Here is a 26,545-nt window from a genome sequence, read left to right on the forward strand (position 1 = left end):
AGAGGCTGGCATTGCTGCATAGTAGGTAAACCCACTGGCTGAAAACCCAACATTCAATACAGGTAAATGTTTATGTCTCAGCTGCTCAATATCCAATCCAGCCGGGTGCAAAGGTTTGACCACTGCTATCCATTCTCTCTCTCTCTCTCTCTCTCTCTCTCTCTCTCTCTCTCTCTCTCTCTCTTTCTCTCTCCTTCCTCCCTCTCTCCCCCCACTCTGCAATTCTCTTAAATGAATAAACATTAAAATAAATGAATATTATAGGATCAGAACTATATTTAGACGTCATATATCTCCAAGCCCCAGGGAAAGCTAACTTCATATTTAGTTTTGCACTCTAAGCTGAAGGTCAGAGGCATTTCCTGGCTATTTAGGAGTTCTTTATAATGCTTCTAGTGCTTTTTATGTAACACATACCCCTTCTCCATCGCCAAGCACACATTAAGATGTGGCTTAACCACCCTGTTAGTTGCACGTATCCCTGCTGGTGGCCCTCAGAACCTCAACCTGCCCCACACAAGTGTAGTCTTCTGATGATTGTTCATAGGTTATTCTAAGGAGGGTTCTTCAGTTCCAGGTCTTCACCATCACCATCCACTCTGCAGATCTGGAGAGAGATCACTGTGGTCACGAATTCCAAGTCCAAGGAGTTCAACATGCATTTACTAAGTAGTTCCCTACTCTCCCCTGAAGGTGAGACACCACGGCATGAAACAAAGCCTACAGGCACATTACAAACACATTTCAAGGTTTCTAATACATACTTTATCCTAGCAGACAATTATAAAAAAATTATGTGTGTTACCAGTTCCCCACATGTATAATAAAGACTCTAAATGCATTAGTAATTAAGTTGAAGAATTTTTCAGGGAAGCACACAAGAAAAAGAGTGCCATCTGAGAGGATGTCATTGACCTCAGAGAGGCCAACACTGGTATACATCCTTCCGTGAGACTACATTATGTGATTTATGTAGGCTGTATGATTTCACCTCAGAAGCCTCTTCCCAAGCCCTCTAGAAAGGCTAATAGGTCAGGTCCCTAACTCTTTCTCATACTGTCAACATACTCCTTCTAGTTCACTGATACTGGTATTTTGGGAATCCCATTCTATCTTGCAGGTTGTTGAAACCAAGACTATAAAGCCATGAGCATCCCTCACAATGGCAGCCTCCAGAAAGACACCTTCTTCCTGACAGGCTTCCAAGGTCTGGAGAATCTTCATGGCTGGATCTCTATACCCTTCTGCTCCATCTACTTGACAGTTATTTTGGGAAACCTTACCATCCTTCATGTCATCCGTACAGATGCCAGCCTTCACGAACCCATGTACTATTTCTTGGGCATGCTGGCCATCACAGACTTGGGCCTTTGCCTTTCTACACTGCCCACTGTGCTGGGCATCTTCTGGTTTGATGCCAGAGAGATTGGCATCCCTGCCTGCTTTACTCAGCTCTTCTTTATCCACACATTGTCTCTAGTAGAATCATCAGTTCTACTGTCCATGTCCATTGACCGTTATGTGGCCATTTGTAACCCACTGCGCTACTCCACCATCCTGACACCTGCTCGGATTGTCAAGATGGGGCTGAGCTCCTTGCTCAGAAGTGCCCTCCTCATCCTCCCCTTACCTTTCCTCCTTAAACGTTTCCAGTACTGCCGCTCCCATGTGCTAGCTCACGCCTATTGTTTACACTTGGAGATTATGAAGCTGGCCTGCTCCAGCATCATTGTGAATCACATCTATGGGCTCTTTGTTGTGGCTTGCACTGTGGGTGTGGACTCCCTCCTCATCTTCCTGTCCTATGCTCTCATCCTGCGCACCGTGCTGAGCATCGCCTCCCGCCAGGAGAGACTCCGGGCCCTCAACACCTGCGTCTCTCATATCTGTGCTGTGCTACTCTTCTACATCCCCATGATCGGCTTGTCACTTGTACACCGCTTTGGTGAACATCTGCCCCGCATTGTACACCTCCTGATGTCTTACGTATATCTGCTGGTACCACCCCTCATGAACCCCATTGTCTATAGTATCAAGACCAAGCAAATCCGTCTCCGCATTGTAAAGAAGTTTGAGTTTCTAAAATCATTTAGGTGACTTCCTCAGGATTATGTTAATCTGAAAGGAGGAAAGTTTGGACATAAAACTTACAGATCCTCACTCATTTTTTCTTTTTATTACTCTCAGCTTATGAAAAAAAAGAAAAGAAACAGAAAGAAAAAGAGAGAGAAGGAGGGAGGGAGGAAAAAAGGAAGGAAGGAAGAGAGGGAGAGAAAAAAAGCAGGGGGCTGGATTTGAAAAGCAGGACTCAAACTGGAAATCACATGGGAAGCCAGCAATGTAAGCATCTGTTGAACCCATTGAGCTACAATGTTGCCCCTCACAATTGTCTTTGTAATACTAAATGTTGACTTGCTTGAAATGACTCCAATGTTTTCAATTTTTTAGTGTCCATTTCTACCTGAAAGTAAGTTGAAGTTTATATTGATAACACAATGTTATCAGAAATGGTCATATTTGTCTAGTGTCGAATATCAATCACTATGATAGAACATCAGTTTTCTCAAACAGTTCTATTCAGTGCCATCTAACCATTATGAAAGGACTCATTTCCTTTTTAGTTCCTAGGTAAGTGTTTCACACAGTACTCTCAATGTGACAAATTACCCTAGCCAATATCACATATCTGACCACTGGATCTCAGAATCGCATGACTGTCTCATCTCATTACCTGAACTTTCTGTTTAGACTTTCTAAGTTCTAGCTCCCAGAAGATTCACATAGAAGAATTGAAGTAGACAGGGGTAAGCTCTTTGTATTGTGATCAATCCCTACATTCTTTCTTTGAAGCTGTCAAAAGAATAATCAACAATCAAGCAAAATTCTCTCTTCTCTTCCACTTTCTTTCTCTGTCTCTCAGTATATCTAGTGACATTCAACCTACCTTCTGTTGAAATATATATTATAGCAAATAATAGTAGTTCTCTCCTCGCAGAGCTTAACTTCAGAGCCTATAAGTACTTATTACTTGAACTGGGAGTAGGGAGGAGGTGAAGAACAAAATGCATCACTTTGTTATGTGCAATGTATTATATAACTTATGTAATGTTTGCTAAATGTATAAACAAATGACAGAATGTATGGGTAAATATGTGTTATGTGACAAATTCTTGCCCCAAATTCCTATGTTGATGTGTCAATTCCCAGTACTTCAGGATGTAAATACATTAAGGGACAAAGTTGTTAAAGAAGCTACCGAGTTAAAATGAGATCAAAAGAATGGGCCTGTATTTGATAAAATCAAAGTCCCTATCAAAATTGCAAATTTGTAGTTAAAGATAAGCTGGCAGTTTGTGCTGCAGAGGAAAGGCCTTGGGAAGACATACCAAGAAAGTGGTTATCTGTGGACCAAGAAGAGAGGCCTCGGAGGAACTAAACTTGTCAACATTTGAATCACAGATATGCTGAGCCCCAAAACTGTGAAATAATAAATTTCCATTGTTACGCTATCCAGTCTCTCATTTTATTTGATAGAACTAGAAAACTGATACGACAGATAATTGTGTTTTGGATCATTTCCAAGCTAAAAATGAAAATGTCCACTTAACTATGGAGGCAGTGAAATATTGTGGAATCTAGATTGAAAACAAACCTTGGGGACTGACACGGTGGTGTAGTAGGGTAAGTCTCTTTGATGCCAACATCCCATCTGAATGATGATTCCTGGCTGCTCCACTTCCAATCCAGCTCTCTGCTAAGGCCTGGGAAAGCGGAAGAGGATGGCCAAAGTCCTTGGACCCCAGCACCCAAGTGGGAGACCTGGAGGAAGCTCCTGGCTCATAGCTTCTGATCAGCCAAGCTCCCTGTTCTTGCAGGCATTTGGGGAGTGAACCAGAGATGGTACATTCCTTAGCATTTACACCTTACACTGCCTAGACAGATCTGCTAGGCTGGATACTATTTATGTGGATAATAAAAGCATGTAAAGGGCCTTCTACCATGACCTGTGTAGCATGAACCAGGGTAAAGAGGGACATGTTGTACAACTTGATGTAAGAAAGATGCAGACAAGATAAAATTGTAAAGCAAAGGGCCAGAGATTTCCTCTCCACGGAAACAATAAACCTGCTGAGCTCTTTCCGGCAGTTTTTATTTTCTTAGGGCATCAAATTTCTCTCCCCGTGTGGCAGTAGTTTAAGGCCACATTCTCATTGCCACTGCTGACTAGCCCCTAGACAGCCAGGAGATCATTGTGTGCCAGAGGGAGGAGGAGAACAGGAGTGCCCACTGAGCACACAGGCTTTGTGAGCCCCTTATCCTAGTAAGGCCCCTGCCTCTGAGGGTTTAGGCCTTTGGCCAACTGCTGTTTTGCATATAGAACACCCAAGTGGAGTTTGTTCCTAGATCTTTCAGTTCAGAACCACCTCACTCCTTCTTAAATTGTTGATGTCTCTACCCATGAATGGTCTTGGGCAGCCTTCTACTCCTTTAAATGTCTTCTCAGTTAGTTTTCACAGAGTCGAAAAGTGAATGACTAAGCCTTTAAATCCTGTGTCAACATATAAAACCCATTCTCAGTTTTAACTGTTCTTTCCAGAGTTTCACCTCACCCCCACAGGTCTAAATAGAATAGTTTCTCCTATTAGTTATTTGATGCCTCAAAATGGAGGGCTGAGTTCTGAGGATCAGCGACAGAAAGAGAGATGGACTGCCTTTGCATAGGTAGGGATCAGGTGTACCAGGCGTATGCGGGTCACCGGAAGCGCTAAGAACAAGCATACACACCACAACAGCATTTCCAAAGCCTGGCCTGACTGCCTTCTTTGCTTTGATGATGATTAGAACATTCTTTTTTAGTACCAAATATGAAAGTACTTCAAAAATTCAATGCATATGTATGCTATACAAAAAATGACAGATTTCAAATTTTTATTGCATCAAAATAAATGTAACAATTCCATTTTCCATGTCCTTCTGAGGTATCCTTGTACAGTTAGACACAGATAGCATGCAGACTCTTGCATTACATGCGCACATATAATTGCACTGTATCACACACAAAGCATTGTCAATAGCACCTACTTTGCTGTCTGGAGGCTAAGGCTTCTGTTCAGAATTTTTACTGTATCCTTCAGCAGTGATTACCAGGGCTTATTACCCATAGGGTTTCCTATCTAGATGTCTCCCAAGACCACATTCCAGTCCCCTTTTTTTCTTATCCCAAGGGTCTGAAATAATAATATCGAGGGATCTAGTCCTGGTACGAATTAAAGACACTTAAATGTATCTCCAAGGGTGGAGTCCTCAGGCAGTTGTATAAAAATCTGGGATTTAAATATCTGGTTTCCAATCTCTCCATATCTGCCATGATGACAAGGTTCAGCCTTTCCTCTTTTTGTTGTGAGGTCTGTAGCCTCTGGACCTCATCTCATACCTAATGAATCAATGGAGTAGGCAGATACTTAGTGCTGCGTTGTGGAGCTGATGAGAAAGCCCAGAAGATCAACCTCGGCTGTGGTGCAGGAGAGAAAGAACTTTGAGGACAGAATGGCCGCAGTGGGTGCCTACCAGAGACGGTAACTGCTTTACTTAATGTCAGAATATGGTGAAGATGCTGCCACCCAATAGCCCGAAGCAGCAGAAAGAGTAGTTGCTAGAACCCAGAGAAGGAAGTTGCTGCTGCAGAACACAGATGGCCAATGGGAGCAGTAACAATCAATGGCGGACATGGTTGCTGCTGACCCTCAGTGCCACAATGAGGAAGCCCACATTGTCCTTCCTCTCATGCTCTTCTCTCCTAACTGCATCATGGTACTGTCCACACCTAATAAAACTTCCAGAGTTTAAAGGGCCTTGGTGGGGCAGAGGTCACAGCAGAGTGGAATCAGTGGAGAGGTTGCTGTTAGAAGCATTTCCCTCAAAGAGATGTTGAGAAGAAGCTGAGGGCCAGAGTAAAACAACATAAAGAAGAAGCTATAAAGTTCCAAGGCTGTTTGATTCTAATATTGTCTTTTATCTTGTTGCTTGTTTGTTTGTTTGTTGTTTTTAAAAATGTCTGCCAGGTACAATCATTAGTGCTTCATTCCAGGATTTTGAAGGGAATCCAGCTCTCCCCTTCTCTGCACATGCAATGACCCTGGAATTTTTGGAAAACAGCAGCAGCCTCTCCTCTACCTTCCTGCTGACTGGCATTCCTGGCCTGGAGCACCTGCATATCTGGATCTCCATCCCTCTTTGCCTCCTGTACCTGGTCTCTATTCTGGGGAATTGTACCATTCTCTTTATCATCAAAACAGAGCCCTCACTCCACGAACCTATGTATCTCTTCCTGTCCATGCTGGCTTTCACAGATCTGGGTCTGTCCCTCTGCACCCTTCCTACGGTGCTGGGCATCTTTTGGGTAGAGGCACGAGATATTAGTCATGAAGCCTGTTTTGCCCAGCTCTTCTTCATTCACTGCTTGTCCTTCTTGGAGTCGTCTGTGCTACTGTCCATGGCCTTTGACCGTTTTGTGGCCATTTGCCGTCCATTGCACTATGCTTCCATTCTCACCAACACAGTTATTGGCAGGATTGGCCTGGCTTCCCTATGCCGTAGTGTGGCACTCATTTTCCCTTTGCCTTTTATGCTCAAAAGATTTCCCTATTGTGGCTCCCCAGTCCTTTCACACTCTTATTGTCTCCACCAAGAAGTGATGAAATTGGCCTGTGCAGACATCAAGGCAAATAGCATCTATGGCATGTTTGTCATTGTCTCCACGGTGGGTGTGGACTCACTGCTCATCCTCTGTTCTTATGCCATGATCCTGCGCACTGTGCTTTCCATCGCCTCCAGGGCTGAGAGAGTCAAAGCTCTTAACACCTGTGTTTCCCACATCTGTGCTGTGCTCCTCTTCTATATTCCCATGATTGGATTGTCTGTCATTCACCGTTTTGGGAAGCAGGCACCTCATCTGGTCCAGGTGATCATGGGCTTTGTGTATCTGCTTTTCCCTCCAGTGATGAACCCCATTGTCTACAGTGTGAAGACCAAACAAATACGAGATCGAGTGGCCCATGCCTTTGTTGCTAACCACATCTTGATTTCAGGCATTATCACCTTAAGCATGTCCTTACTCCTGTGTCTTAATAGTATGTAATATGCACACAGTAAGGCAAACACAATTTACTCAGTAAATACATATAGGGCTGAACAACAAGTCTCAGCTCTCACGGAGCTTTGACAGTGAAGGCAGAGGAGTGTCAGTGAGGATGGGGACAGCACTATGTAGTATCATATAATGGTAAAATGTAACTCCCAAAATTGGCCATGAAACTGCTAACCCTGTATTCTCTTCTAAAAAAACTTACCCTCTTTATCAAGATATAGAGTTCTATTTCTTCTTTCCTTGCTGGTAACTAGACAGGATTTTGTAACTGCTTCATGAATTGAATGTTGTGAAATAGTCCTGTGAGATTTTCAACACTCATTGTAAAAGGTGATTCTCTCTCCCTCTCTTTATCTCTCTCTCCCTTTCTCATTTATTTCTACCTTTATATATAGCCCAGTTACCCAATCACTATTCTGAGAGGAAGCACAGAACTACATACAAAAGTATCCTTCAAATGTTGCATCTAATAGGTTCAGCCAAGGTGTCAGCCTGATCTAAGTCAGTCCCACTACCCACCAGTGAGTGAACAAACTTCCAGATTATTCCAGTTTCCAACTTTCCAGCTTCTCCCACCATCAGTCAGGGAAGCATTCAGTCCTATTCAGAATAGCCTTAATGTAGATTTTATAACTCACTAGATAACCTACGTTAACTGTGCTTCTTAAAGTGAACAGTTTACTTAGAATAATGAAAGAGGGCAAATTCCTCTAGCTGGAAGAAAAAAATGTCAGAAAGGCTTTCCCTAAATTGAAACACTAGAACCAACTTCAAGGGACCCTCAGGAGTGAAGCAGTCAAAAACTGTAGGAGGAAGCAGTGCTATGTTCCAGTCTCATGGTGGACTTTGGGCCCAGCAGTTAAGCTTGTGTCAGAACATGAGCATCCTACATTGAAGTACTTGGGTTTGGGTTTGAGTCCCAATTCCACTTATGATTCCAGCTTCTTGTTAATGTAAACTGTGGGAGAGAGTGGCACCATCTCAGGTACCTTGTGTCTTGGTTGTTAGCTGTGGCCCACCTCAGATCTTGCTAGTGCAGGTGTTGGGGATGGGTAGGAGTTCCCTCTGTCTAGTTCTCCTTCTCTGCCTCTCAATAACATATCCATATATGTGTTGTGTTCATATACATGTATATATATATATATATATATATATATATATATATATGTGAATGTGTTCAAGCCTGAAGGAACAGTGCTTACGTAGTTGAGGTAGAGGAGGGAGTAGTGTATTCAGAGAAATATATAAAGTGTGGGGGTTGTTAATGCTCTTCCCTCATGTGCCATTGGATAGTTAAAAAGAGTGGAAAGAAGGAAGAGATCAAATCAAAAATGGCCTTGTCAGAAAGGTCATAAGCCAGTGAAATAAGATGAAACACTTTGTTGTGTCTGCCTGTATGTGCATTAGAGATGTGGAAGTACCTCCATATCACTTCAAATGGAAAGGGTTTTTTTTTTTTTTTTGAGTAATACATGTCAATATAATGTTTGTAATCTTTACTTGGAGCCATCTGTGGAGAAAGCAGCCCTGAGGAAGATGCTATCAAGAAGAGTTTCAGACACCTGGAGTAAAGACTGAGGTCCGCTTCTGAACAGCTGTACTGTAGCAATATGGAAGACAGAAGCTAAAAACCAAATCTGTTAATGCAAACTTCACTTGGGGCTCATCCTCACTCAAGGTTGTATTTTTTCCAAGACTATATAGTGCACCTGTCAGTTAGCTCTTATCCCTAACCCCACTCACTGTATTTCTGCGTTGTAAGAAAATGGTTTCTATACTGATGTGTATTTGTGAATGTTCATGGCTTTATATGAAGGGCTGAAATGAGCTATGCATTCAAACGGAGTGAAGAGCAACATGCACATGAGGGTCCTGAATGCTGTATGTCTTGTGCATCTGCCTTTGTGCATACAGAACTTCAGGAAACCATGAAACCACTGAGAACTCTGAAGCACAGATACAACTTCATAGCCAACCTCTACAGTGATCTATGCTTATATATTCCGTCTTCAGGGGGTTAATTAAAGGGTTATTTTGGTATACAGGAAAGCTTATTAACTTCCAATAAAATTCTAAAATTTCTGCTTTCTAATCGAGTGACAAGGGCAAATCATGCTTCTCTGAAAACAAAACTCCATTTGAAAATTTTCTAAAAAATGTCCATCTCATAGAGTTGTCTATATAATTTAAAAATATAATGCATATGAGAGTTTCTAAGGTAACTTTTAGCATTTTAAAGGGACTCACAATAAAGTGTCTTTCTTCAGATTCTAAAATAAGCACAAAACAGCAGAGTAAGGCATGCCATAGAGAATGTGTGATGAGGGAGCCCAGACATAACCCTAGGGGTGGGAGGGTTTCCAGAGGCCTTTCTGAGGCCTAAAGGACAAGGACACATTAGCTGGGAAAAAATAGGCATTGAATGTTTACTGTTCTCCAGCACAATTGCTTAAGCATTTTAGAGGTATAACGTACAGAAGAGTAACGAAACACTGTGTTCAGGAATTATGCATCCGTGGTAGAGAAAGACAATGGAACAGTGAATGGTTAACTATTTCAGACACTACTGAAGAAAACAAAGTGGGGTGAGGGCTTGAGAGTGATGGAATGGTAAGATAAGAAAATTCTTATTTGTCATAGAAGTTATATATGAAAAAAATTAAGAGAATAGCCTTTCAGAATGTTGGGACAAGTACAGAGGCCCTGAAGTGGTAACAAACATGAACTCTCTAAGAACTACAAGAGGGCCAGTGTGGCTGGAACACAGCAAGAAAGTAGCCACATTAGTTGATGGATTAAAGATGGCTAGGAGGGACTTGCATTGTGGTACATGAGTTATATCTCAGCTTGTGAAGCTGCTTTCCCATAATGGAGTACGAATTCAAGCCCTAAATACTGTGCCTCTAATACAGCTTCCCGCTAGTGCTCCTGAAAAGGCAGAAGAAAATACCCAACAGCATAGGCCCTCATCACTCATGTGGGATATCTAGATGGTGTTGTTTTGGCTAACCTAGTCTGGGCCTGTCTGTGTAGTCATCCGGGAAGTGAACCAGTAGATGAAAAATCTCTTTTTCTCTTGCTGTCTTTCATTTTTTTAACAATTATTTAACTTGAGGAAAGAAAGGTTACTCCATGAACTATGTTGAGAGGGCAGTATTGTGGTTCAAGGAGTTAAGTCAGAGTTTGTAACGCTAGCAGGCTATGTTGGTGTGTCAGTTCTAGTCCCAGTTACTTTGCTCCTGATCCAGATTCTTGGTAATGCATCTGGGAAGCCCATTGATGATGCCCCAGGTACCTGGGCCCCTGACACCCATTTAAGACCAGGATGAAACTCCTGGCTCCTGGTTTCAGCCTGACCAGAACTTGACTATTGCAGCTGTTTCATGAGTGATCTAAGAAATCAAAGATAATTCTGTCTCTTGCTCACTGTTTTTTCTTTCAACTACATAAGTACATAAATTTTTGTTGTTGTTGTTGTTTTTTCTTAAAGATGGTAAAGAGAGGGACTGGCATTTGGCACAGATGAGGTATTCTGTATTCCATATGAGAGTGTTTCAGTTGGAGTCTCTACTCTGGTACCAATTCCAGCTTCCTGCTAATGCATCCCTTGGAAAGGGGCAGCATGGCACAAACGTGTTGAGTCAACAGCTCCCAGCTTTAGCAAGGCTCAGCTCCAGCTGTTTCAGGCATTTCGGTAATGAACTAGAAAATGATAATGCACTCTTTCTCTCTCTCCCTCTCACTCTCTCTAGATGCACACACACACACACACACACACACACACGGGCTGAAGGATGTGGGAGCTGAATCTAAGGCCGTTAATTGTTCAACTTTGCAGTGCACTGAGCATACAATTGTGGCGAAAGGGAGGATGTGGAATGTCAGTTTCCTATGAAAATCATGGAATTCAACTTTCATGATGCAGTGGTTTAAAAGGAGGTAGCACTTGGCAGCCCAGGGAGGAACATTTAAGCATGGGAGAGCAGTCTTCAGAATCAGAAAGTGGAACTGACCTCTCGTAGGCATTCATGGTTTTGTTCATGATGTGACACTTTTCAATTGCCTTCTGTCAACATTCGTGGAAATCAATTGGTAGCTGGACAACAGCCCGTGTTCATAGAGCTGTTATCTTAGTCGGAGTATCTGGAATATTTTATTAAATTGAGTCTTGATGGACAAGGTTGAAGTTACCCAGGTGTAATTTTCTCTAGCCAAGACAAATACTCTTTGGAAAAGCCAAAAGTTAACAAAGAGCATAATTTGTTATGAAATTAAAAGCAAATCTTGTCAAGAACGACTCAAATTGGGCTCCAGCACAGTGGCATAGCAAGTAAAGCCTCCACGTGAAATTCTGTCATCCATAAAGGATCTGGCTGCTCTACTGCTGAGCCAGTTCCCCACCAATGTTTGCCAAAAACAGTGTAAGATAACCCAGTAACCTCTCACCTGTGTGGGAAACCTGGCTGAATTTCCTGGCTTCCGTCTAGCCAGCTCCTGGCCATGTGCAGCCATGTGGGGAGTGAACCAGCAGATGAATGACATCTCTCTCCATCTGCCTTTCCCTCTTCTTCTGTACTCTGACTTTAAATACATGAATAAATCTTTAGAAAAAAAAACCTGCCCAAGTATTATACTGAGAGGAAAATGATATCTTGATGTGCGACCAGGAAAACATGGGGATCAGAACTTGCGATGACTATAGATTTGGTAACTCCTCAACAGAATACCTACTGTATATGAGACAATATTCTTGGCTTTAGAAATAGAGCAGTGAAAATAACTGACAAATCAGTGGCCTTAGGAGCTTTAGAATCTAACAAGGTTAATCAGGTAGCAAGTTTGAGAACTAAGTAAAAAAATAATATGATAGAGTGGAAAGCAGTGTGGAGAAAAACTAAAATACAAAAGGAAATAAGCTGTAGTCAGGAAAAATTGTAACTTTGCGATGGTCCGAGAAAACCCCCTAACAAGATGATATGTTGAGGAATGGAGGAACAACCAAGGGATATCTTAGAAAGATGATTCCAGAGAGAAGGAAAAGCCTGAAATGTGTCTGGTATCTTCAAGGTGTTTGAAGGCCATTGCTGTGTCTGGTATAGAGATGAAGGAACCACAGTGAGAACAGAGGACAGAGGGCTAGGGCTGACTGTATCACGCCACTGGGTGATGGATCTGGAATTTGACTTCAGGACAAGATGGAATTTCCATGGAGGATTGTGAGCAGAACAGATTCTAATATGGGTTGTGTTCAACAGGATCACTATGCAGGGGACCGCAGGGAGGCAGTAGGGAGCAACAGGGATGCCAATCAAGAGGTTTTTGTAATAATCCAAGTAAATATCGTGCCAATTTTGGAACTGTGTGATTGTGAACGTAAATGACTGTATTTTGAAGGTAGAAACGACAGGATATGATGAATGTTTGAGAAAAACATGTATTATCATGGCAGTAAAATGTGATTTAGTGTAGAAAGATTGGAGATTTTTGCCTCTACAAGGATTACTCTCGTTCCTGGGTCTAAAAACATAGAAAGAAAAACTCAGAGAGAAGAAGACTATAGATTGGATGGATGGATGGACAGATGAATGGAAAATGTTATAAATGTATACATTTGAAATAAGCCCCAGATGGTAAAACAGAGGGAATATAGAATGCAGTAGGAAACTAGACTGCACAGTGGACAGCAAATCCACTGATGAATGCAAGCATTTGGTGAAGTAGTTGAAATGTCAGCCAGGACATGCCCATGCCATGACAGAGTACCAGAGGTGGATGTGTGTCTTCAGCTCCTGGTGCCAGCTTCTTGCTGGTACAGATTCTGGAGACAGCAATGATGATTCAAGCTGTTGTATTCCTGTCTTCCACATGGGAGATCTCAACCAAATTCCACCTCCTAACATCACCAAACACAGCCCCAGGTCTGTCTGTCTGTCTGTCTGTCTCTCTCTCTCTTTCTTTTTCTGTGTGTGTGTGCTAAATAAGCCATTTTTTAAAAATCCAATGAAGTATAGAAGTCAACTAAATATTAGAAACCATGTCCCAAGTAGCAGGAAATCAATACGATATTCTCCCAAGGAATAATATAATAACATTTTCTATTAAAACAATACTTATTAACCACAGATGTAGGCAACTGCATAGATTGCATCATACCTAGGCAAGTGTTACACTGCTGGGAGAAGAGTAGCTAAGAGCTGGCAGGCATACCACTGTGCCAGTGTGCCATCATAGTTGCCATTTTTTTAAGATATGTAGGGTATAGATGCAGGCACTCTGGCAGACAGGGCCTAGGAAGCTGCACCCAAGTGTGTGTGGGCCCCTGGCAGATAGGCAGGGGCCAAGAAGGCAAGGCACACTGCCAGAGGACTGGGCTTGGGTATCTGCTTGCTCACAGCCATGGGGACTGTGGATTGCCCAGGGAAGAGGCTCTGGGGATGTACAGAAAGGAGGACTGTTGAGGGAGAATTTAACAGATGAGGAGTGACTTTTGGAGGACTTCCACCAACCAGGCTACTGTGCTTGCAGGTAAATAAGGGAACTGAGACCAGACAGTTTAGAGGAGGGAAACTGGAGAAATTTTCAGGGCCAACCAATACACCCACTCATGTAGGAGATCAGAGCTGGGCTTGTTGGTATTAAGCACCATCTACTGGCAAACATGAAAACCATGGCTGAGGACATACCTGGCAGGGCTTGACCACAATATACACCAGTGTCAGGGACCATGTAAGGCTGGGTCATAACACTAACCAGCATGCAAGAAAACTGGGTGCGAAAGCAGATTTTGTGGAGAATTTGTGGACTCACCCCTGTGGGACTCCCATATCAGCTGATTTGCTAGGGCTGGGAGTGGTGGTGTGCTAAGCTAGGCATGACCATGGAACCTAACCAACACTCATGGGTACTGGGCTTGGAAACAGACCAGGCTGGTCCAGGCTGTAGTACCTGCAGGCCCACTCAAGAAGTGGGTGTTGGATGGGGTGAGCCACAACATCCACCAGCACATACAAAGGCTAAGACAGTGCACAGTTTGTTCTGGGTAATGACCTAATACCCCCTGTCTTGTGTAAGAGCTAGTTTTGGGAGTGGACCTGATGGAAGAACTTGAAGAACTCTGCAAGTGGGCCAGAGCTCCCACTGGTAAGCATGTGAATCAGGGTTGGTGTTGGGAGCACTGCACGAGTGCCCTGCCCTAAAATAATGACTGGTTCAAGGCCAGAAGGCAGCAGGAAGACAGAAGGTCACAGGTGAGGCGGATCTGCCTCCTTTCCAGGGCCTGGCCAGTCAGGTAGCACCCAGTGGACCCACGGGAATGCAAGTGATGGGAGTGAGAGCTGAAATTGCTATGGCAATAAGTATAGTTATTGTTATTTTATAGGCTAGCCTGTTTTTGCAATTTTTTGGAGCACAGAAAATGTAGCTGTTTTAGCCGCTTTTATCATTTTTAGCTAGAGGAATTAAGGATGCTTTTATTAAAGAAAAGGGCTTTTGATTATTGTTTTATTGTTTATGGGGTTATAGGGTCTATAGTTGTAGAGAGATTTAATATTGGTAATTTTTGTTTTTAGATTTATATTTTTTCCCTTGTAAACTATTTTCTCATTGAATAATGGGCAAGATGTAGAAATAGAAATGTGGTAGGAATGTACTACTGATTAGCAGGTAATCGCATGTGCCTTGGCCTTGGAGTCCTGGCTGCCGCTCCATGGCTACTGTTGAAGAATGAATAATGGCTTGCTTTGAAGAATATGAATACAGTGTTTTAAAGAATTATCTCTGGGGACACCTGCTTAGCCCTGAAGTGCAGACAGAATGACCGAATGTCTGTACATGCCCCCTTAGTCATGAAGTAAAAAAATAGAACAATTAGTTGCTTGTGCAGAAGCTTGTGAGGTTTTGAGTAAATAAAAAGGACAGCTTTTTCTTGAGCTGTGGTGAGAACGCACCAAGTGTCAGTGTCTGTGTCTTTCTTTATCGCCGACTCCACGCACCCTTCCCGAGCTCCGAACTCTCGGCTGGAGCTGGACTCCGGCAGGTTGGGCGTTGGTTAGGCCAGACAGGGTTGCTTAGCTTGTGGACAGGTATATGGGTTGGCTCCGTAGGGGGTGGACCAGACAGAGCTAGGCAAAACCGTAGCACACTGGCATGTGCAGGAGCCAGGTTGGGCTAAGCTATCACACCTCTAAGTTTGCATGAAGCCAGGGATTTGGGGTAGGCTGTGCAGGGCTAGGCTTCAGGACCCACCAGTGAAAATTAGGAGTTGTGGCAGACTGGGCCAGGTCAGGCTGCAGCATTTGATGGAAAAAGCCAAACCAGATGATGGGTTATGCCCAATGGGGTCAAGCAACCATTGGCATGAGCAAGATCTGTGACTGGGAGTAGGTCTGGTCTCTGAGCTAAGAGGACACCCTGGTTGGGTTAAGTTTCCCACTGGAGAGTGTGAGCCCCAGAATGGGGAGCTACAGACTGGGATGGAGACGACTATAGCATCCCTCAGCATGGATGTGGACAGGGTCTGTGGTGTGCCAGTTTGGGCACACAAGATCCAGGGTACAGGTAGGACAGGCTCAGCTAGGTCTCAGCACCCAATTAACAACACAAAAGCTGGGTCTGGTGGTGGACCAAGAGTGGTTGGGTAGTAACACCCAGCAGTAAGAGTCACAATGGACATGGACCAGTCAGGCAGGTCTACTGTTCTTATCAGAACAGGAGGTGGGCCAAGTCAGGCTTGGCCAAGAACCCACTGGTGTATGTGAGTTTTGCCACTGGGAGGCAACCTAATAGAGTAGCTTAGGGAAATGTATCAGGAAGTAGTCTCTGCAGGTGAGCACAAGAACCAAGGCTGGGTGCAGCCCAGACCAAGCCAGGATATGGTACCCTCTGGCATATGGGTAGGTCAGGTCTGGGGGCAGGCCACCCTGGGTCAGTTCAAAATATCCACTGGCAGATGTGAGAACCAGGACAGGGTGCGGTACAGGCCAGGTTGGGCTACAAAACCAGCCAGTTCACATTAGGATCAGGACTGGGGGCAGTCCAGGCTGGGCTAGGCTATAGCAACTACCAGCATGAGCTGGTACTGGAGGAAGATAAGTCAAGCCAGGCTGCAATACTCACTGAATGTCAAGGTAAGTCAACACATGCCAGTCTGCAAGGCAGCACCCACCAGCACACCTCCTCTGGGAGGAGGTTGCAGCAAGCCTGGTGGGGGGGCTGCAAGGATTCTCCTATGGGCCCATAGCTCCTGCTGTTGAGGTTGAGCACTGGAACTGGGTTCAAACCAGACTTAAGAGAGCTATAACACCCACTAGCCTGCATGTAAGCAATGTTAGGGAGTGAGCCAGGTTGGGCCAGGTGACTATATCCACTGATATAAACATGAGCCAGAATACGTATAAGCTGGTCAGACTTTACCACAGCATCAACTAGCAGGTGCTGGGACAGGGGGCAAATCCTGTCAGGTTAGACCACAGAGCCAGCTGGAACCTGCAAGACATGGGCCTGGGAAAGGACCTAGTAGGGAAATTGTGGGCATCCTTCTAATTATTGCAACTCCCACCAATGAACATGAGAACCAGGATTGGACCTGACTAGACAGGCAATGGCACCAACCAACATGAATGTGAGCTAGATAGTGGAATTGGTCAAGCTGAGCTAGGTTCCAACACCCGTTGATGTGTACAAGAGATGAATGGGATGCAGGAAGCCTGGACCAGTCTGCTGCAACATTCACAGGAACCAGGGCTGGGGTCACTCCAACTAGGCTGTAGTTCCCACTTGGGTGCATGAAAACCGAGTGTCCAGTGGGAAGGGCTGGGCTGGGCTGCAGCATCCTTTCATGGCAGTGCTGAAGACAGAACTGAGCAGGTGACTGTAACCACCAGTGTGTATGTGTGTAGTCTGATGTGGGTGACAAATTGAGTCAGACCCCACACTGATTGGCACACAAAGGAGTCAAGCTGGGATCACCTCTGGTAAGGTTTCTTTGGAGACCTCCCAAATGGATCACTGGACTCAGAACTGAAACCATGGCAAAAGTCACAGTAATGTGCTCTGACCATGGAGAGCATGTGTCAGAACTGTGTCTCCGTAGTTGTTGAGGCCTGTTCAATGGACAGCATGCCTAGGTGTACATGGGGGATGAAACAGCCAGTTCATTGAGGCCTGCAGAGGATGTATAGTACCAAGGATGGCATAACAAGTTGGATGGCTCTCCTGGCCAAGCTTTGACAGTATCTGTGCGAGTGGAGGCTCTAAGGTGAACTATGCTCTAAGGTGAACTATGCTCTAAGGTGAACTATGTCAGCCAATGGATCTTGGAAGAATTTTCTCAACCTTGGGGTAATGAGATAACTATCAAAACTACTTAATCAGTACCCTCAGAAGATGTTTCACACTGGGGACCCTGGGATGACATTAGGCGGCTGTCTCCCATTCTTAGGTACTGACGCAGTTAGGCTGCTGGGAGTGGCCCTTTTCCCTTCTTTCCCAATTTTCCCCAGATACAGAAAAGAGAAAAGAAGATTGGAAGCCATTGTCTCATCCATTCCTTGACCCTCCCCATCCTAATCAGTGGTCCACATGGGCATGCATTCTTCTTAACTATGTAAACCTCATGAAAAAAATTAATTTATTATAAATTTTATTTATTTTCTATTGAAAGGTGGACTTCCAGAGAGAAACAGAGACACACAGAGAGACCTTTCATTTGCTGGTTCATTTCCCAGGTGGCTAAGGGCTGGTACTGAGCCTATCTGAAGCCAGGAGTCGGGAGCCAGGAGCTTCTTTCTGGTATCCCAGGGGGATATGGGGGCCCTAGGATTTGAACCATCCTTTGTTGCTTTTCCACAACATAAGCATGAACCTGGATCAGAAGTGGATCACCTGGACACAGAACAGTGCCCAGATTTGATGCCAGTGCTGCAACGTGGAAGACTAACCTGCTATGTCACTGCACCGGCCACTAAGAAGCATTTTTCTGGCTGTCACAGCATAAAAACGCGTAAGTCTGGATATGGTATAGAGAATAGATTAGGGAAATAGAAACAAAGAGTTGATGAAGGAAAAGCAAGTAGGAAACCCAAGTATTAATTCAGAAAAGAAGTGATGAAGAGAAGCACTACAGCAGAATGACCAAGAAAAGAGTACTGTCATGAAATATTTAGGACAATTTTATGACAACTATTTATTGGCTTATGAACTTAATAATGGAAATGGGTACATTAAGATTATTCTCTGGTTTCGGTTTTGAAGAAAATGTATGAAGAAGATGCTGGTTAGAGATGATGTGATTAAAATAGATACAAAAGGAAAAATTAATTACATTTTGAATATATCTAACTCGAAAACTGTGTAACATGGAAAGTATATGGAGGGTAGGAATGCAGTCTCTAGGCTGGGAATTTATGACACAGCAGATACCATGCCATTTGTTGTGCCTATGCTCCATATCGGAGTGATTTGGTCTCTGTCCCAGCTCTGCTCTCAACTCCAGCTATCTGTTTATGCACAAGCTGGGAAGCAGTAGTGATTGTTCAAGTACTTGGGCCCCTGCCATTCATGTGAAATACCTGGATTGAATTTTAGGTTCCTGGCTTCAGCCAAGCTCAGCCCAGTCTGTTGTGACCATGTGGGGGTTATTCATTGAATAGAATAGAACTCTCTCTCTTTCTCTCTCTCTCTCTCTCTTTATGCACCTTTCAAATAAATACATATTTTTTATTGTTGTTTATAACCATTTTTTATGTTCCTGCTAAACAGTGACCTTTTCACTTTTTACTCAATAAACTTTATTCAGTGGAGAAAAATCTGTGGCTATAAAGTAAATTAAAAATATGCTATTACAAAAACTAAAAATGAAATGAAGGAAGGAAGGACAGAAGGAGGGAAGGAAGAATAAAGAATGAAAGGAAAGGAGGGAGGGAGAAATGAAGAGAGGGAGGGGAGGGACAGAAGTATCCTATTCATACAATTGTATCAATGAACTGTTTATATGAAAGAACTAGAACAATAGAACATTAAAGTAAGTAACCAGGAAATAATATATAAACCAACAGGAATAGTTTTGATGGTGAGATAAACATAATGAATTTAAATGTTAAACTTTCCAATCATGAGAGTTGGGAGTTGAATCAAAACAATAATTCTAAAACCTAATGACTTTTACAATAAAATACCTTAATACAAAAATACATAGAAAAGTGTAAATAAAAGGAAGAAAATGTTACAAATGAAACAAAGATAAAATCACAGTAACTCAGGATAGTCAACAACAACAACAAAATCATGCTGAAAGGTTGATGTGGAGCACAACAGACCCACTCGGAACAGTTCACTTCACATCTGTGAAGGAGTGCTTTCCAAAAGACTCATTACAAGCATTCCCAACTCTTCCGAAATCAAGATCACAGTCTTCCTGATTGGAATCCCAGGACCTGATCATGTCCATGTGTGAATCTCCATACCTTTGGGCAACTGGTGACCATCCTGGTCAATTGCATCATTCTCTTTGTGATCAGGACCAAACCCTCACTCATAAACCCAGGTACATTTTCCTTACATGCTGGCTATCTGTGTCCTGGGCCCACTCTTTCCATCTTCTACTGTAATGAGAGTCTTAGTGTTCAGTGCCAAGGAATCTCCATAAATGCCTGCTTTTTTCAAGAGTTCTTCACTCCTGGATTCACAGATAAGGAATTCTCAGTGCTTTCAAACCCTCTGAGATACAACTGTATCTTCAACAGTACCAGAGTTGACAAAATAGAGATAGCATGTTGTTACGATTAACCCTCCACCTACAGTGACAGCATCCCATATGGTACTGGTTTAAGACCCAGATACTGTACTTCCAATCTAGCTTTCTTGTGGTACATCGAAGACAGCAGTAGAAGATGGCCCAAGTGCTTGGGGTTCTGAACACACATGGGAGACCTGCAAGAAACTTGGTTCACCTGGCTTTGGCCTGGACCAGTTCAAGCAGTTGTGGCAAACAGTGAGTAGAACAGTAAGTGGAAGATTCTTTTTTTTTTCTTTCCTGCTACCCACATTGGAAAACTAGATTGGGTTTTGGGAACTCCTGGTGTTGACTTGGCCTATTTGGGGAGTAAACCATCATATAGAAGAAGATTTGTATGTCTATCTATCTGTCTCCCTTGCACATTAAAAAGTACAAAAAAATCCATCCATATCCATTTTGTAACATACAATCAAAATATTAGATTATACATCGTACAATTCATTAGAACTGTGAATTTTTTATTTTTAAAATAATTTTCTCTGTTCTAATTGTAGCTACATGTTTTATTGTGTTTATTCTGCATGGCATTCTTAGTAGAAATAATCTCCAAATATATTGCACTGCTTAAAATACCAAAAGCACAAATTAACATTTTCTTTACAAGCACTATGTGGATGAAGTACATTATTGGAAATATGTTCGGTGTTGAGTAGACAGAATACATGTTAATCCAGGTTATGAAAAGCACGCTTGTAGTAGTAAAAGATTAGCATATATATGGCACAGTGCTTTAAGCACTGTCAAAAAAATGAGAAAGAAAATAGATGTCACATTTTCACACATTTTCAGAGCCACTAATCAAAACCCCTTGAAGTTCTATTTTTTTTTATTTTAAAAAGACGATACATTCCTTGAGGATATCCTGTGTTCAAATAGAGTGAATTTCTTAGTAACATTTGTAAACATTTACATTAGGTGGAATTAAATAATGACCACAAAAATTATAATGACCACAAATATATTTACAGGCTCATATTAGATATTTTTTAGAATGAAGATTTATTTAGTTTTATATGAAAGGCAGATTTTTACACAGGAAAGGAGAGACAGAGACAGAGACATACATCTTTCATTGCTTGTTCACTCCCAAAATGTCTACATGGTCCAGAGCCAGACCAATCCAAAGCTAGGAGACAGGAGCTTCTTCTGGGTCTTTCACAAGGGTGCAAGGGCCCAGGGACTTGGGCTATCCTCCCCTGGTTTTCCAGGCCATAAGCAGGGAGCTGAATGGGAAGTGGAGCAGCCAGGACATGAACTGACCTCCAATAAGATGCCACTTTTGCAGATGGAGGATTAGCATCTATGCTACCAGTGTGACCCCATGTTATGTTTTTGACCAATAAATAGTAACATCGGATATATAAAAGTTAAAATAAATGTTTTTCATTTCTGAAATCTTGGATATGGAATGGTGCATCCACAAAGGAAAACTAGAAAAGACTTTGAAGAGGCAATTAAATGACATTGACAGTTGTCAGAAATGAAGAGGACCTAGAGGGATGGTTGTTCTAGGATGTGGTCTGGGATGCCCACCCATCATGGGTAAAGGTTGTCCTAGGATGTGGTCTGGGATGCCCACCCATCATGGGTAAAGGTTGTGCTAGGATGGTCTGGGATGCCCACCCATCATGGGTAAAGGTTGTCCTAGGATGTGGTCTGGGATGCCCACCCATCATGGGTAAAGGTTGTCCTAGGATGTGGTCTGGGATGCCCACCCATCATGGGTAAAGGTTGTCCTAGGATGTGGTCTGGGATGCCCACCCATCATGGGTAAAGGTTGTTCTAGGATGTGGTCTGGGATGCCCACCCATCATGGGTAAAAGTTGTTCTAGGATGTGGTCTGGGATGCCCACCCATCATGGGTAAAGGTTGTTCTAGGATGTGGTCTGGGATGCCCATCCATCACGGATAAAGGTTATTCTAGGATGTGATCTGGGATGCCCACCCAGCACGGGTAAACTTCAGGGTCACTATCCACCATGCTGTGATGCTTCCTAGCAACAATAATCTCTTCTGTCTAGGTTCATATCATGTTATTGCCACTGTGCCTTATAAGTTGTGTTGTTAACCCTCTTCCACTCCAAGAACATAAATATTAGGGCAAAAAAAATGTCAGAATAGGAAAACATTACATAGTATTTTATATCATTTTCTCAAGTCCTCAATTAGTGCCTGATGACCTTATCACATGCCCTGTGACACTGTGACATGAATACTGTGACAGTTATCTATGTCCCATCAATTACTCCAAGACTTTTCTTTTGACATAGACAGAGAGATAGCTCTCATCTGCTGGCTAAGCCCCCAAATGCACACAATGGCCAAGATTAGGAGCTCTTTCCTGGCCTTCCATGGAGGTGGCACACTTGAACCTACATACTTGAACTGTCATCTGTTGCCTTCCCAGGGTGTACATAAGCAGGAGGCTGGATCGAAAGTGAAGGTGGGACTATAACTCAGACACTCAAACATTACCAAACACTACCACTCCCACACCATCCCACCCCAATCTCATTGAAATTCAGTCTCTTAAGGATAACACTTAGTAATATGATTTTATTCTAACAGCCAACCATCCAAAGAGAGAGCTTCAGTCCTCAGCTTATTCTGGAAGATATCTGGAGACTAAATGTATTATAGTACTCGGTAAATATTGATCTAATAGTTGTTTGGGTATGTGTGCATGTTTCTTTGTAAAGAGATAAAAACCTAAGGAAAAAATAAAACCTAAGGAACATTCATTTGGCAACAATGTAACAACAGAAATTTGAAATATGAAATGAAATTGTAGTATGATGCAATTATAAGCACCCCAAATAGTTCACAGGTTGAGAATTTTCAGCTGTGGTATTTTACCGGGAGTCTGAACAATTGAATTTTGTTATCAATTGTACCGCTTTCCAGAATGGTCATAGCACAATTTTTCTCCACTTAAAACACTAGCTTCTGTCACACACTTTTTAATACACATTTTATTTTGATGATGTTTACATAGTTGATCAGGGTGGAAAGCTTCAAGAACTAGGGAAAAGTGGGCAAAACTATGATTTCTAAATTTTCCTTTTCTTCTTCCCGTGTCTGGGGGAGAGGGAAGATGGGAACAAAAGTCGCACCAAGTGTCCCAGCTGCCTCAGTACCCAGGGATGGGGAACAGTCACCTGATGTCATCCCAGAGTCCCCAATGTGGAGTATGCTCTGAGGGTTCTGCTCAAGTGGTTTTGATAATTCTGAAATGTTGTAGATTTCACCACCCCAAGGATGAAAAATCCTTCCAAGGTCCTTTGACTGACATGGTCCAGCTTAGAGTCTCTATTTGCCCAAATATTTGCTGTCATTACTTGGGTGGGATAGCTAACTAAGTCGTTCCCTCTTCCTTCCTCTGCTATGACACCACGTGTTCTCTGCAAGCCCCAATATATTGTTATATTCTCCGTGTGCATCTGAGTATGCTGGCCACAGCTCCATCCAAGCCACTGAGGAGATCTAGTTAAGACATATGCACTTCGTAATCAGACCACAGATCCTCTGATTCTCTCCTTAGTTAGAGTTCTGAACTTCTGAACTTCTGAACCACTAGGTCCACCTTCAGGCCTGGGTCTTGTGCTTACCAGTATGTGCAGCAGAATGACCCAGTCTGTCCCACATTCCATTGAAATCTTATATATGTCAATGGTGTTGAAACCTAGCTCAACCCAACCAACCCCACTATCCAGCCTACACTCTCATGCCAGCAGGCACCACCTGCCTAGCCAGGCCCGCTCCTAGCCCTGGTTCTCATGTTCACCAGTGGGAGTTGCAGCCCATCATGGAGATGCCCACAGTTACCCTACTGGGTCCATTTCCAGTCCCAAATCTTACATGTGTAACGCATTTTTGTGTGATGTTTAAAATAATACTAAAAAGATAGGTAGATCAGCTGAACAAAGAAAACTAAAACAGATCAACCAGACTTGGGGACTGCCATTTCCCTCATCCTAGGAATATAAAGCTGTCATATGGGAGGAGAAAGGCAGCTCGATTCATAATATTTGTTTTGTGCACTCAGCTCTGGGATGAAGCATCCTGGGTGGAAATGAATTTTCATAATTCTATGTGGGGCAAAAGTTCTGAGAATTCTTTTTCACCTGTAAACCATCATGCCTTCACAAAACCCTTTGCTTTTCACAAAATAAATACTCTTAATAAAGGTAATCTAAACATTTCTAAACAGCATCGAAGCTACTGACTAAACAGCATCAGTTAGTGTGTGACTTTAAAGGGACAAATACATTAGAAGATGGTAGCAGCTAACACCAGGTTGAAAATTAACAGCCCAAATAGCATTTAGTGAATTTTGAAAACTGCAGTTAGAAAAAGGGAGCAATTTGAGACCATGCAGGTCTGAGGGGAGCTGCGGACTCAGGACTAGAGCCACATTAGAATGCAGGTGTAGCTAGCCTTTCGGTGTGGAGGATAACGCTTCTGCCTGTGACACCAGCATCCCATATAACGCTGCTCTAAGTCCCGGCTGCTCCATTCTGCTCTATTTCCCTGGTGATGACCTAGGAATACACAGGTGCGTGGGCCAAGTGCTTGGGCTCCTTCTTACCATGTGGGAGATCTAGCTTCACCCTGGCCATGTGGGGAATGAACCAGCAGATGAAAACTCTGTGGCTCTCCTATCTCTCTGTAACTCAGACTTTCAACTAAATAAATATTTAAAATACCTTAGCATGAGAAAATGATCAAAGGTGATGCATCTTTTTATATGTTGTAATCAAAGTACCCTTAGAATTGTTAAAAGTGTTCTTTAAATGCTAATTGTTAAGTGTCCCTTTTTTCCCCAAGGGGGAAAAAAAACGGAGTGTGGTTTGGGAAAAAAAAAAAAGAGGTACAAGGAGTGCATCTGTAAGGAGGCAGCACTGTCTAACAGCACCTCTAGCAACTGCCGCCGACATGCAAAAATCTCCAGAGTTTTACTTAGAAAAGCCTTGGTGAATATCATTTATATTTGGGGTCTAAGATTTACTGCGTTACTGCTGCTAAATTGTCCCACTGAACGTATGTACTTTTATTGCACTCTTAACATGCACACATAGACAGGAATTCATGCCATTGCTTTAAATGTTTGAGGGACATATACACAATTAAGTTTGTTTTGAATTAACTGTGTCTTTAAAGTTTTGACAAAATCAAGAGGAAGGGGAGAAATTCCCTTTTTCTCACTCCTGTAATTCAGTTGAAATTGCCTCCATAACCCAGTAACCAAAATACCTGTGAATGATGCTTTCCCAAAGCCACTTTTATGGGAGTCTATTTCATATGCCCTCAGTTTTCTTGATTTAGTCTCACCTTCTATGACCTCTCCCACTGAGAACCTGTGAACCCCTGGACCAGAGCCGCTGTAACATTGCCTGGCGGATCGTCTCTGTCTTCAAACTATAAATGATAGGGTTCAGAACAGGTGGTAAGAGCAGATAGATGTTAGCCAGAACACTGCAGATCACCTTTGGGGTGGAACTGTAAAGGCGGTGTGCCAGAGAGAGGCTGATCATTGGCACATAGAAAACAGTAACAGCACAGATGTGACAGACACAGGTGCTGAGAGCTTTTTGCTGCTTTTTGGGGGCCACAATATTCAGAACAGTGCGGAGGATAAGGACATAGGAGAAAATAATGAACAGTAAATCCGTGCCATTCAGATAGAGCAGAATAAACATGCCCCAGAAACTGCTGATCCAGTTGTTGGAAAGTGTGTATTTGATCATATCTGGGTGATAGCAAAATGGGTGGGAAAGCTCTTGTCCTCCATGGAAAGACATATTCTTCAAGGCTAGAACACAGGGAACTGCAAAAATGATTTCTCGTATGCAGATGACCAGTCCGATGACCAGACTCATCATGTCTGTGAGGACAGTAGCATACTTCAATGGGTTGCAGATAGCCATGAAACGGTCGAAGGCCATGGCTACCAACACGGAGGACTCCAGGAAGGAGAAGATATGCAAGAAGAACATTTGAATGAGGCAAGCTTTAAAGCTGATCTCCCTGGCATGGAACCAGAGAATCCCAAGCACAGTGGGAAGGGTTGTGATGGTCAGACATAGATCAACAGCTGACAGCATGGAAAGGAAATAGTACATGGGCTTGTGCAGTCTCCGCTCGTTGATGATGACAAGCAAGATCATGCTGTTTCCCAAGAGGGCAATGGTGTACAGACAGCAGACAGGAATGGAGATCCAGACGTGATTAAGTTCCAGCCCGGGGAAGGCAGTGAGGAGGAAGTTTGAGGGTGATGATGTGGTATTATTGAACATGAACATGTTGAGTTGAGGACACACCCTGAAAAGGAAGACAGTAATGATGGTATCTATGAGTTGACCCTTTTTAAAAAGAGTCCTACTGCTCTCATAAATCCTTTGTAAACTGTACATGTTTACTGCAGAACTCCCAAACTAATCACTGTAGCTATTGCATAATTCTGCAGTGCCTTGTAAGATAGTTACATCATTGCACATGTTTCTACTCTATCCTTTCCTGATTATGACTAGCAGTCTTCCTAGGCTCGCCCCCAACCTATTGCCCAGAAGACCCTGACTTGTAGATTTAAGTCACACATATGCAAA

At 43.0% G+C, this 26,545-nt stretch overlaps 3 protein-coding genes across 3 annotated transcripts; 2 read left to right on the plus strand and 1 right to left on the minus strand.

Annotated features, from left to right (window-relative positions):
• Positions 1 to 1,146: 1,146 nt before the first annotated feature.
• LOC101536768 (olfactory receptor 51G1) lies at positions 1,147 to 2,097 on the plus strand. Its single transcript, XM_004590066.2, has one exon. The coding sequence runs from the start codon at positions 1,147 to 1,149 to the stop codon at positions 2,095 to 2,097; it is 951 nt and encodes a 316-aa protein (XP_004590123.2).
• Positions 2,098 to 6,130: 4,033 nt separating this feature from the next.
• On the plus strand, positions 6,131 to 7,138 carry LOC101528417 (olfactory receptor 51G2). Its single transcript, XM_004589956.2, has one exon. The coding sequence runs from the start codon at positions 6,131 to 6,133 to the stop codon at positions 7,136 to 7,138; it is 1,008 nt and encodes a 335-aa protein (XP_004590013.2).
• Positions 7,139 to 25,267: 18,129 nt separating this feature from the next.
• LOC101536516 (olfactory receptor 51T1) lies at positions 25,268 to 26,260 on the minus strand. Its single transcript, XM_004590065.4, has one exon. It carries the CDS (start codon positions 26,240 to 26,242, stop codon positions 25,268 to 25,270), a length of 975 nt encoding a protein of 324 aa, XP_004590122.2. The 5' UTR covers positions 26,243 to 26,260.
• Positions 26,261 to 26,545: the final 285 nt, after the last annotated feature.

This window comes from Ochotona princeps, chromosome 4 (genome assembly GCF_030435755.1).
Source record: "Ochotona princeps isolate mOchPri1 chromosome 4, mOchPri1.hap1, whole genome shotgun sequence".
NCBI classification, from domain to species: Eukaryota; Metazoa; Chordata; class Mammalia; order Lagomorpha; family Ochotonidae; genus Ochotona; species Ochotona princeps.

Excerpts from the sequence above, each read along its gene's own strand:
- LOC101536768 (XM_004590066.2), top strand. The coding sequence starts at position 1,147 with ATGAGCATCCCTCACAATGGCAGCCTCCAGAAAGACACCTTCTTCCTG.
- LOC101528417 (XM_004589956.2), top strand. The coding sequence starts at position 6,131 with ATGACCCTGGAATTTTTGGAAAACAGCAGCAGCCTCTCCTCTACCTTC.
- LOC101536516 (XM_004590065.4), bottom strand. The coding sequence starts at position 26,242 with ATGTTCATGTTCAATAATACCACATCATCACCCTCAAACTTCCTCCTC.